Source organism: Caretta caretta, chromosome 2, assembly GCF_965140235.1.
Source record: "Caretta caretta isolate rCarCar2 chromosome 2, rCarCar1.hap1, whole genome shotgun sequence".
Lineage (NCBI taxonomy): Eukaryota > Metazoa > Chordata > Testudines > Cheloniidae > Caretta > Caretta caretta.
The window spans coordinates 85,608,901-85,620,994 of NC_134207.1; the positions used below are offsets into that span (position 1 = coordinate 85,608,901).

At 41.9% G+C, this 12,094-nt stretch overlaps 1 protein-coding gene across 2 annotated transcripts in view; it reads right to left on the reverse strand.

The window, feature by feature from the left end:
• Positions 1-12,094, reverse strand: part of MYOM1 (myomesin 1) — a 104,554-nt gene that overhangs the window by 64,492 nt on the left and 27,968 nt on the right. For both annotated transcript variants that reach the window (XM_075125296.1, XM_048840379.2), the window contains exons 4-9: positions 10,973-11,183; positions 10,208-10,365; positions 5,045-5,137; positions 1,424-1,512; positions 1,234-1,296; positions 112-276 (exon numbers count right to left, since the gene is read on the reverse strand). In XM_075125296.1, coding sequence (XP_074981397.1) covers positions 112-276; positions 1,234-1,296; positions 1,424-1,512; positions 5,045-5,137; positions 10,208-10,365; positions 10,973-11,183 — 779 coding nt within the window. The remainder of the gene's footprint in view (positions 1-111; positions 277-1,233; positions 1,297-1,423; positions 1,513-5,044; positions 5,138-10,207; positions 10,366-10,972; positions 11,184-12,094) is intronic.

A 12,094-nucleotide genomic window follows, 5' to 3' on the forward strand; every position in this document is an offset into this window, starting at 1 on the left:
ACAGCTATAATGTACCTTTATATTTCCTCTTTTCATTCTTCAATTGGATATGAAAGGGAATGAAGCTCTCTGTCAGACAAGTTTAAAATTCATCTTGTAATATGTGCTTACCATTCCTGTACCACTGGATCTCTGGGTGGAAGCGCTTAATGTCGGGATGAATGATAACCGTACAACCCAGACTCATTGTCTCTCCTTCTCTCCCAAATGATACCTCAAACTTGTCAACAAAGTGGATTTCAAACTTGGAAGCATAGCCATGGGGGCTAACACCAACTGTGTAAAGAAAATTGTCTGATTAATTTTTTATCCTTTTGTAGTGATAAATGACAAAAACCAGCAAAAGCTACTGTATATAAATGGCACCTTCTATATTTTTATAGCAGATCCCGCACATTATTACTACATTGTCACAATAATAATAATAAAAACACCCCAAATCCCTCTTTCAAATCTTCCAAATACAGAGCTCCCAGCACCTTGCAGAAGCAGGTCCAATATATATTATTTAAGTGCGCAGCATTGCTACAACTCCTCAAACTTCAATGTACTTATGTAAACCTTTAAAGTAATTCTCAATGTAAGGCCAGATCCTCAGCTGGTGTAAATCATCATATCCCCATTAGTTTTGGTAGAGCTAGTTGGATACCAGCTGAGGATCTGGCCCACTGATTACTTATACCTAGAATACTTAACTTCAGGTTCTGACTATTTGATCTCTATTACTTGTCCTCCTGAAATCATGAAATCACAGAAGTTAGAGATGAACAAAAGCTATCAAGTCATCCAGTCCCTCCCATGAAGCCAATGCAAGACTGTCCTCTAATGTTTTATCCAGTCTAGTCTTACAGATTTCAAAGGATGAGGCTTCCACATCTTTGATCGTTTATATTCCAGATCTAAGTGTAATGCCAAAGGTATAAACACAAAGTATGTATCAGTATCTATCTCACTATTCCAACTGATAAGTACAGTAGACAGTTGTAAAATAAACAAAAATTGCTGTGGACACCAAGAGATAACCAGTTTATATCATACAAGGTCTGATTTTCAGACGTGCTGAGCATCTGCTGCTCTCACTAACTTCAACTGAAGTTGCAGCTGCTCAGAGCTTCTGAAAATCAGACCCATTTTGTTTCTAAACAGTGTCACCAAATAATCTCCTCAGTTGTTTTGTCACAATGTCACAATTTTAAAAGGATTAGGTCAGGCAAACACATTTTTTGAACTTACAGCTGAGAGGCATGGTAACAGTTCCAGCATGAAAATAACTTTCATCAAACTCTCCCTTATATCCTATAAAAAAGAGAACAACTCTAGTCACCAATTGCCTAGAAGTAATCAGCACTTTGAGCCATATAAACAGAATTTTTAATGTGCCCCCTCAAAGAAAAATCAAAGGAAATATGTCCTGCAAACCTACTCTTTACCACAAGGGAAGCATAAGCTGAAAGTTCTCCTTTAACATTCATGGCAGAAGCTCGATACTGAGCGGTGTCTTCAAAATCACATCTGAAATGATGCAAATGATTAGGCAGGGCACCTAGTACTCTTTGACATTGCTAGGATCTATGTCTGATATCAAAACATCATTTTCTAAACATTATTTTCACAACGTAATATAGCAAATGGTTACTCAGTGTTGATTTAAATGCTTTTCTCTCTGATTCAGTTAACAAGGGACCTAAACCTTACTCAGGTAAAATTCCGATTGAAGTCAATATAAATTACACCCGATTAAACTTAGAAGGTCATTGATTTAAATGGATTTTGAAGCAGGCCATGAGTGAGGAGTGCAGGATGGGTCCTTATGAGATTTTTTGAAAGTACAAGCCTCCTTTACTCATTAACTAGAAGAAGTGAATTGGTCTTAAAAGTAAAATTTGCTTGAACCTTTACCCATCCTCCATAATGACTTGAACTTGAATGTTCATTATGCTTGGATTCACTTGTATGACTTGCTTATCTCCCTCCTTCATTCTCTTCAGCAACCAGCATGGCTGTGCTTTCTTACCGATAACTAAGGCTACGTTTTAGTCATGGGTATTTTTAGTAAAAGTAATGGAGAGGTCCTGGGCAGTAAACAGAAATTCACGGCCCGTGACCTGACCATGATTTTTACTATATACTCTGTACTAAAATTTGGGGTGGGGGGGCTGTTTGTGGGGCACCACAGGTGCTAGGGGAGGTGGCCCAGTGACCCCGCAGATGCTGGAGGGGGGGTGTTGGTGGAGCTGCAGCAGGCTTCCTACCTACCTCCTGAGAAGCAGCGACCTCCAGCTCCTAGCTCCATGTGCTGCCTCTGCTCCGCCCCAAGTCCCAGTTCTGCCGCTCCCATTGGCTGGGAACCACTGCCAATGTGAGCTGCAGGGGTGGTGCCTGCAGGCAGAGGCAGCATGTGGACCTAGGAGCTGAGTGAGCAAAGTTCCTGTCGCCCTTCCGGGGAAGCCCCTCCCTTCCAGATAAGCACTGTCCTGCACCCCAACCCCCAGCTCTGAGTCCCCCCCACACACCCAAACTCCTACTGCTGCGGGGGCCCCGAGACTGCCCCAGCAGCAGCCAGTGCAACTGGCCCAGGGGCTGCCTGAACTGCTCAGGCCTCTCCCGGGCTATCCACATGGGCGTCTGCAGAAGTCACAGAATCCATGACTTACCTATAACTTCTCATTAGATCCCCATTCTTCTTTCCCTTCTTCAAACCCTTCAGTAGCACCTATTCCATCCATGCAAACATCCAATTAGTTCCCCAGTTCACCCTTCACACAACTTTACTGATCATGTCCGAACACCTATCATATTCCATCTGTTTTGTCCTTGTCTGTGCTGAATTCAAATGTCAAACTCTCTGGAGCACTTAGTCCAGAGAGCACAAAGTAGAATTCAGTAGAGGCCAGAGGCCAGCAGAAACTCTTCCAGAGCGATTGGAGAGCAGCAGGGAATTTAAAAGGATTCAGGGAATTAACTGAATGGTGGGGACAGGGAAGAGACTGAGTGGTTATTGAAGGGTCTGAGGCAGTGAAAGAAAGAAAAGTGGTCTTTATAGGGTTTCTTTGTTTCTTAATTCTTTAAACCTTTCCGCAGGCTCCTAATTAAATTTCCTAACTAAAACTGTACCTTGCTGACATTTTTCTTCACAGTAGAACTTCACTACAGTTAAGCACAATTTTGTTTTGCCAGTCAAAGCATCTCAGTAAAGAATCTACTAAATTATACTCTGAAAAGTTTTGGGATGCAATCCTTAGGTCCTTACCTAGTATTTGGTTATTACTCACTCAGCCCATACTCAAACTGGGCCAAATGCTGAGCTACTTATTCCCTTTCTTGTCCACTTTTACTTAGTCCATACTCATGAACTCCCATTAACTTCAATGGAAACAAGATCAGACCCTACATTATTGTGAAGAAGGTGTTTGATTCTCCCCTCACTAGTTTTTACATCAATACAACACCATTTAACCAAACTGATTCAGAGAAGAATCAGATCCAGTATTCCTTACAAATGGTTTGATACTGTGACATGCTAAATACTTTCAGCTTTCATTGGGAGGAGCTCAGCATCTTCCCAGATGTTGTACAGATGCCAAAGAGCCCAGGGAAGGTTCACTTTTATTCATTTGAGCAAATTCTCTGAATTTCACCTAGTACGATGTGCAAGGAGTGTGTGCGTGTTTCTTTAATTAACATACTAATACTTTTCTCCATTATGTGGATATGGAAAATAAAGATAAACAAATAAAAAACCTTGCCTAGATGTTCAAACAATTGTTTAAGATTCAAATAAGCTAGCACAAGAAATAAAGCTGAATTAAATATATAAACAGGTTAAAACCATTGGGAACATAATGTTGAAGACATAAGTATTTCTAACTGGTATTGTTAGTAAATATTAAGTTTCTCCAGGACTCAAATCCTAACTACTGGAGGAATAATCATTTTAAAATGTCTCTTTGAAGTTCAGAATGAGAATCAATGAGTAGAAGAAGTAGAAAAAAAACAAAGGTACTTATTATTATCCCAGGGATGTTGTCCATGTTATTATATCCTGCAGAGAGATCTAACGTGGGACCTATAAGAACTGTTTGGTGAACTCTGTAAACTCCATTTTCAAATGTGAGAATCTTACTAGGATGTCCAAATCTTACATCTGTATGCTCTAATCAGCACTTAGGCACCTAAAGTAGGCACTTGAATGCTGAAGGCAGAACTGATCACTCAAGGAGCTCACATTACAAAGAGGTCTCCATGTTTCAATTTTTCTTGAATACAGGCAACAGCAAAAAATTTCCTATTTGGATGAGGAATATTGCTAAAACCCTTCTTATGTCTGTGTGCGTGGCGCCCAATGCTGTTTGTTTCTGTAAGACTAACGCCCAAGATTTGTATTTGAAAATAGAGCTAAATAAATCATCAAATATTGTACTTGTCACAACTGTAAGCCTGCACAATATTATTTATCGTGTTTATACTGTAAATGGGAGGAGAAGAAGGTGGCAGAGGTTATCAAAAGTAGCCCAAGTATTTATGACTCCACTATAAATTGAACTACAATCCAGCTATAATTCACTTAGGAAGACTTCAGAGTAACAGCCGTGTTAGTCTGTATTCGCAAAAAGAAAAGGAGTACTTGTGGCACCTTAGAGACTAACCAATTTATTTGAGCATGAGCTTTCGTGAGCTACAGCTCACTTCTGAAACCTGTCATTATGCAAGGCACTGCATTTAGCCGTATGGAGTGGAAATCTATCAACTGCATCCGATGAAGTGAGCTGTAGCTCACGAAAGCTCATGCTCAAATAAATTGGTTAGTCTCTAAGCTGCCACAAGTACTCCTTTTCTTTTTAGGAAGACTGCTTATCCTTGATAGATGAAAACCAGAGCTTCTTGCATTTTTAGGAGACACTATTCTGCTCAACTGTACCAATTTGGTGGCTCTTATCCCTCGACTCCCAAGACACACACACACACACACACACACACACACAGCAGTGGTAAATCAACAGTAACATTTTTACTGAAATCATTTAATTATCTGTTACTCCCTTACTTGTTAATCTCCAGTGAGTGCATCCCATATCGACTTTCAATGATATACTTGCCAGGGTGAGTATGCACATTGATGGGCACATTGTTCTTGTACCTATGGAACAAAAAAATAGAATATAGTAATCTGAAGTGTAAATCATTTACAATAAAAGGGCAAATGCTTGGTATTGGTTACAATCTATACCATATTATTAATGAATAGCAGAGCCACAAGTGAGATATTTCAGACCTCTATATATCAATGACAATAACAACTCTGTGGCTCCCTACACCACCATATATTCAGTCTAAAGCCTAGACTACACTTAAAACTCATGTTACCAATCTATACTGGTATTAACCCCCAGGTAGACTCGGTTATACCCACAAAAAAGCCCTTCTTCCAGTATAGCTTATTTCATTTGGGAAACCAGTATAATAGTGTTTTTAAATCACTTTTGAAACAGATCAAGCCAAAGCTATCTCTGCTAATCAACCCTTATATTGAAAGTTGCCTTTCAAGTCTTCCTACTGTTGGGAATAACAGACATTACCCACACCAGCAAACTTATGGACAAAGGGTAAGTGTGGGGTTTTCAAAAATGCTTAAGTGAGTTACCATCACAAGTCCCATTAATTTTCAGTCTGATCTTCCTCTCAGTGCAAAGTCTCAGGAGATGGGTTTGGTGCAAAGGGCATTCCACAGGGATCGGGGGTGAAGGAGTCCTATCTCTCAGATTGTGTGCAACACCAGAGTTGTTTGATGGGCACTGTTGCCCTGCTATTCTAGTATCCTGTCTTACAGGGAACAATGATCAGAAGATCTACATAACAGTGGATCCACCTGCCACCACTTCTTCTCTGGACTAGCTAGTGGTGCTTCCCAACTATATTGTGGAAGGGGACTGTTGCCCCCTTACTAACATTCAGTGGGGGTGTTTTAGTTGCCAGCTCCCAGTACTAAAAAGGGGGAAGGGTCAATGGGGAATCAGGACCCTTCCACAATATAGACTGACAGCTCCCAGGAACAATGGGGAGAGGCCAGTGCTCCAGGTCAGCCTGAATGACAGAGCGGGCAGGCTAATCAGGGAGTCAAGAGGCCAGGGAGGTCCCGTCCTCCGTGTGAGCTGGATTTGCCTGGGTCAGGCAGAATGGAGATGAGCTAAGGAGAAAGCAGAGGCTAAGCTGGGTATCAGAGCTGTGCCAGATCCAAAGGGACCAGAAAAGCAGCCCAGAGAGAGCAGACCCTGTCCTGGGAGCAGAGCTGCAGCTCCAAAGCTAAAGGCACGGCCCAGAGAGAGCAGACTTGCTCTGGGAGCAAAGCTGCAGCAACCAGAGCCAGAGGCACCAGAAAAGCAGCCCAGGAAGCAGGTCAGTGCTGGGAGCAGAGTCACAGAAGCAGCCTGCAGAGCTGACCTGTCCTGGGAGCAGAGCTATAGCAACCAGAGGCAGAGGGGCCAAAGAAGCAGCCCAGGGAGCTGGAGGTAGAGCAGCAGCTGTGCTGAGACCAAGTGGTGGAGCGGGGTGCGGTGAGCAGCTGGGGAGAGCGAGGGGGACCCTGGGCAGCAGGCCCAGCACAGGGAGATGCCTCAGCCAAGAGGCTCTGCAGGCCAGGCTTGGATCGTAACCCTGGCAGGGCGGGGGCGACATTGGGAAGAAAGGTCCTACCACTTAGAGCCTGAGAGCTGGTGGCCACCACCAGAGCAAGTGTCCAACCCACAGCATCCCTGCAGCACAGCCAGGGCCTGAGAAGAAGGCCTGGGACTTACAAGGAAGAGACTGTGAACTGCCCTGACATTCCAGAGACACTGTTTGTGATGTTCCCTGCCACAGAGCGGGGTGATGTGTTTCCTTTAACCTTTCCCATTTTTCCTTATTCTTTTTAAAATTAATTGTTGATTAAATAACTTGCATTTGCTTTAAATTGTATGTAATGGTCAGAGAAGTGCCCAGTGCAGAGAGAGTACCCCGGAGTGGGGAGACCCTAGCCCCTGTCCTAGGTGACCACAGCAGGATTGGGGATCGAGCCCCCCAGGAATCCTGGGTCCAGCCTTGTTGAGGTTAGGAGGACCCTGCCAGACAGGAGAGTGGAAGGGGAGTCCTCAAGGGCAGGGAGGCCACTGGGTAAAGGAAATGGGAGTGAGGACTCAGATCCTTTTGCTAGCCCACTTCACCGGGGTAGTGCAGAAGCCAGGAAAGTTCCCCACAGTAGCGGGACTATTCACCTGCTTACAATTGCATGGGGATGTGCAGGGAGTCTATTGCATGGGGATGTGCATCTCTGACCACGTGCACTGGCTCCCCCGATAGTAACACATGAAATGAGGGACTTGACCCAGCAAGCTACCAGACACTGTGGCAGGGTTCTGAGCACCCACTGAAGTTTGTAGAAATTGAGGTCATTCAGTGCTCAGCACTATGCAGGATCAAACCCTAAATGAGTTATACCAGTTTTTAGAATCCTTGCACTCCTTTTCTTTTCATAATCATGTCAGTGAAAAATAAATGATTACATTTTTGGCAGGTTTATATTTGTCTGCATCACACTTTTGAAGGACCACTTGTTATTTCTGGAAAGTCAAATAATTCCAAAACAGCCACATCATTAGCAAATGTTGGATCTCAACCAGCCCACTACATTATGCACTAATAACTTTTACTTTCTACTGCAAGTCCCAAATATCCTTGGTTTTCCATATCTTCTTTCCAATGGAGCCAATAAAACTGCATCAGTTAATGAACCTGCATCACACTGTAAGGATTTCTAGAATGAAAGCCCCTGAAGATTTTCAATTTGTCACCCACGTCATTCAAAATTCTTCATTGTTCATATAATGAATGACATCTTGGAATATGTGAATGATATTTGGTTAACAAATGCTGAATGAATGCTATCAGATACAGTTCAGTGCTCTTCTTATGTCTGAGCAAAACCACCTGCTGTAAGGGCTCTGAATTCATTCTTTCCATTGGGAACCAAGGGCCAAATACAGACTTTTTGAAGTAAAATAATGTATTAAATTCCATCACCCAAATTTATTGCCGTTTAAATTTAATTCAAGAGCCAGTTTGTCCTTGCATGCATGTGGGATACACTCATTGACTTCAATGAGAGGCAAGGGCATATATCTGAAAGCTTCATTTAGCGCTAAATAAATATGTCAATCTTTTGGAATAAATTAAAGTTGGATCTGAGCTGAAGTTAAAAAGGGTTCAAAACTGGTGTTTTGGTTTGGATCCATCTTCTAGGGCTAGGCTCCAGCTACAAATTTTGATCCAAAACTGGATGTTTTCCTGTGTTAGAAAGGGGTCAGATCTGACATACTGGTTTTAGATTATCTCTAGAATAAATGTATCTAAAATATAAAATTTGTACACAACTGAAACAATTTGTCCACAGAGCACTTGATCTGAATTCAGTGGAAAGGCTCCCATTAACTTTAGTGGACTTTGGATCAGGCCCATAGGTAAGTTTTTGGTAATGAGCTATTTGTCTAAAAGCACAATGCTAAGGAGATATAGATAGTAAGTAAAATGACAAATATAGCAGAGTTCCTGTAGGATGCTAAATAATTCAGGCAGCAAACCCAAAAATGTTTTAAATATTTAAAATACTGGTCTGAGAGCAGTTTTTCTAACGCCTCCACAAATACAGTTTCAGTTCTAGTTCACTGATATCTTTAATGCTTAGTACTGAACATAAATTAATTTTCTGTCAGCTCTGAGTTGTAAACATTTATGGCTTGATAGACACAGTCTCAAAGTATCGTATAAGATAAAAGCAAGTATCAAATTCCACTTAAAGTCTGAAAAAACACCAGTAAGTCCCCATCTAATTGTTTCAATAACTTGATTGTATTTCTGTATAGCCCAGGCCAGATTAAAAAAAATCACCTCAATAGGTGATGAGACAGAAAGGCTCCACAGCTCAGCACTAATTAAGCATAAATTAAATTCCAGTCAGGAAAGACAATCCAAGAGACTTAGACTTTCATCTATGCCCCACCCATCTGTAAGAGAATATTTTGGGACCTCGTAGGGCTGGTCTACACTACAGGGTTAAGTTGACCTAAGTTACGCAACTCCAACTACGTGAATAACATAGCTGGAGTCGACATACCTTAGGTCGACTTATTGCGGTGTCTACACCGTAGTGGGTCAACGGGAGAAACTCTTCTGTCGACTTACCTTATGCTTCTCGTTCTTGTGGAGTACTGGAGTCGATGGAAGAGCAATTGACAGTTGATTTAGCGGGTCTTCCCTAAACCCCCTAAATCGACCCCTGATGGATCGATCGCTGCAGCATCGATCCCTGGTAAGTGGAGACAAGCCCTTAGACTAAGGCCTTGATCCAAAGCCCACTGAAGTGAAAGGAAAGATTCTCACTGAGTTTAATGGACTTTGCGTCAGGCCCTAAATTTATAGCATATAACTTAAATAATTATGATGTGACCTCCATGAACATGCTTGAGTCCTCGCATGGAGAGAAACTGTAACTGAATCAGCAGCTAAGCAGCTGCTTTTAACCACAGCAGCCGTTAATGCTCCAGAAACAATAAAGACTCTCTGATGCCTCAAAGAAATACATTCCCTTTGAGATGGCGATGATTTTATTTCCATTTTTTTCTTCTTGTTTTTTTTTCTTTTTGTTAGTAGGGACTTTTTATAAAAACAGCAGTTTTGCACCTTAAAGATGACCTGCAAAGGATTTGTTTATTAAATTGAGCTTGTTTGTAACCTTTATGCTTCTTTCATTATAAAGGTGGCCTGAAAAGTGTGTTTTTTTAAAGGGAAGGGGGGGCTGGGAGGATGGCCTCTGCTTATTTTTTATCTTAGAAATATAAAAAATGTCAAATCCGTTTTTCCCTTGTTTTGTTGGAAGACTTCTGGGGAGTCTCAGAGTATGTTCATTATGAGCTCTCTCAGCTGAATATAAAATTTGCTAAGTATTAAAATCAGTGGGATCACTCATGGAGTAAGGAACAACTCATTGTGAATAAAGGTGTATGGCATTCTCTCCTGCGTCTCATGAATGCCTTTGCTTTTTTCACCACTGCTCTGCATTGATCACATAGTTACATTGCGCTTTCCTCAGTCTCAGCCACATAGATTTCCTGAGAATTTACAAATTCAGAATGCATATTTGCAATCAAGAACAGTATTGCTGATGAAGATACAAGCCTACCATGTAAGACGGGGTTCTGGCCAGCCAGTCAGAGTACAGTGTAATTTGACATTCTGTTTCTCCCAGACGGTATGGGAACGAGGCTTGATAACAAACTCAGGAGCGTGTAAAAGTTTATCTTCATTCAGCTTTCTGTGAAATTCCTCAGTCTCTTCTAACTAGAAGAGAAATATTTCATAAGAAAATTCACCATTTACATATACTACTGCTCCACACCCCAAGAAAGTTGTAGGGCTTTTTCTAGGCAATATGCAGAATGCTATTTTTATTTTAAAATCCAGATTATTATACTTAATATATCCTTCTTACTTAGACAGACAGACAATATTCTTCAGCTTCAAGATGGTTTTCTAAAACTACTAGGGATGCCACCTCCAAGGCACAAAAAAATCAGCCATTTGTGGGTGGGGTCAGGTGCCACGGGAGGTAGGTCTGGTCTGTGGACAGGGCCAGGTCCCAGCACTGGGGGACGCTGGTCTGTGGGCAGGGCCAGGTCCCAGGGCTGGGGGGAACCTTGGTGAAAGGCTCAACTGTTGGAAAGTTGCATGACACTTGGAAGGATTTAGGGGTGGGACTAAGAGGCTGCTTCTCCATTGACTGTTGTCTGCCCCTGGCATGATGTAAGCATGCAGAGTGGGAGCTGGGTGCTGGCTAGACAGCCATGACATGCCCCATTGTGCCAGACACTGTACAAACAAAAAATGAAAAAAGACAATCCCAGGCCCAAAGTTCTTACACTCCATGGATTCATTTGTGTTTTATTACCGTTTTCTTCAGGGCCAGACGTTCAGCTGACTCTCGTATCGCTACTTTCCTTGACTTCTTTTCATGCTGCTCTTCCATAGAGGATGAAGTGGCCACTCTAGTTGCACTAATTCCCTCGCCTGTAGCAAAAAGGTTCCTTCTGGCAACGTATGCAGCACTTTCCTTAATTCTTTCCTCTTCTGTATCTGTAATCCCGCTGACATACACTTGACTGAAGGAATTAAAAAAGCACAATCACACTGGAAAGTGGTGAGAAAACATTTCATTTATAACACTTCATTTTAGCTTGACCCTCTCCATTTAATAAAGGACCTTACACTCTTCAGAATGCATTTCTACTTTAAGGATCATTTCTTAGTAAACAATTTCATATCATATAACAACAGATACACAGAAGGGTACAGCTGAATGACTGAGTATATCAGGCTATCTAAGGTCATTACCATTTTCAGTGCATTTCTCTATGACAAGTGTGTCATGCAGGTTTTCATTTTAATATGTTTCCTGTTGTGCTTTCCCATTTCCATGGCTATAAAGAACAGTGTAAGACATACCCACAGAACGATCACAATAACACTTTAAATAGTGATTTGTAGCAGTGGCACTTACAATAACACCACAAAGTGGAGATTACAGCAGCAGTATAACAAAGTTCTCACTTCTGATTTATATGAAAAAGCACAGTCCCAGGCACTACAAAAAGCTCTCTGCAATCAAACGAGCACTTTATTCTTTAATGTCGGTAAAGTCATTTGTTCTTTAAAATGTTCTTAAAAAGATTATTAGTGTTTCATGAACACTTTATTCTCTTTTTAGCATCCTCCTTATGCATTCAGCAATGGAGGATACAATCAGCATCAGCTCTAGTAATATTGTCACATTCAGGGTGTGCAATCCAGACTAGTGAAGCACTGTGTCACCTCTTACCCTGTAACCCCAAGTGCTCACAATGCCTTGCTCCTAGCTCACTTCCTGCAATGCCCACAGTCAGCAACAAGCACACGCTCTGTCTATGTACTGGGCAGCCCTGCTCCAATGCTTTGGATCCTGGAGCCTGCCTGCAATACCACAGATTTCCACCAGCCTTGGTTAACAACTGGTATGGTGACTCCACACTGTCCC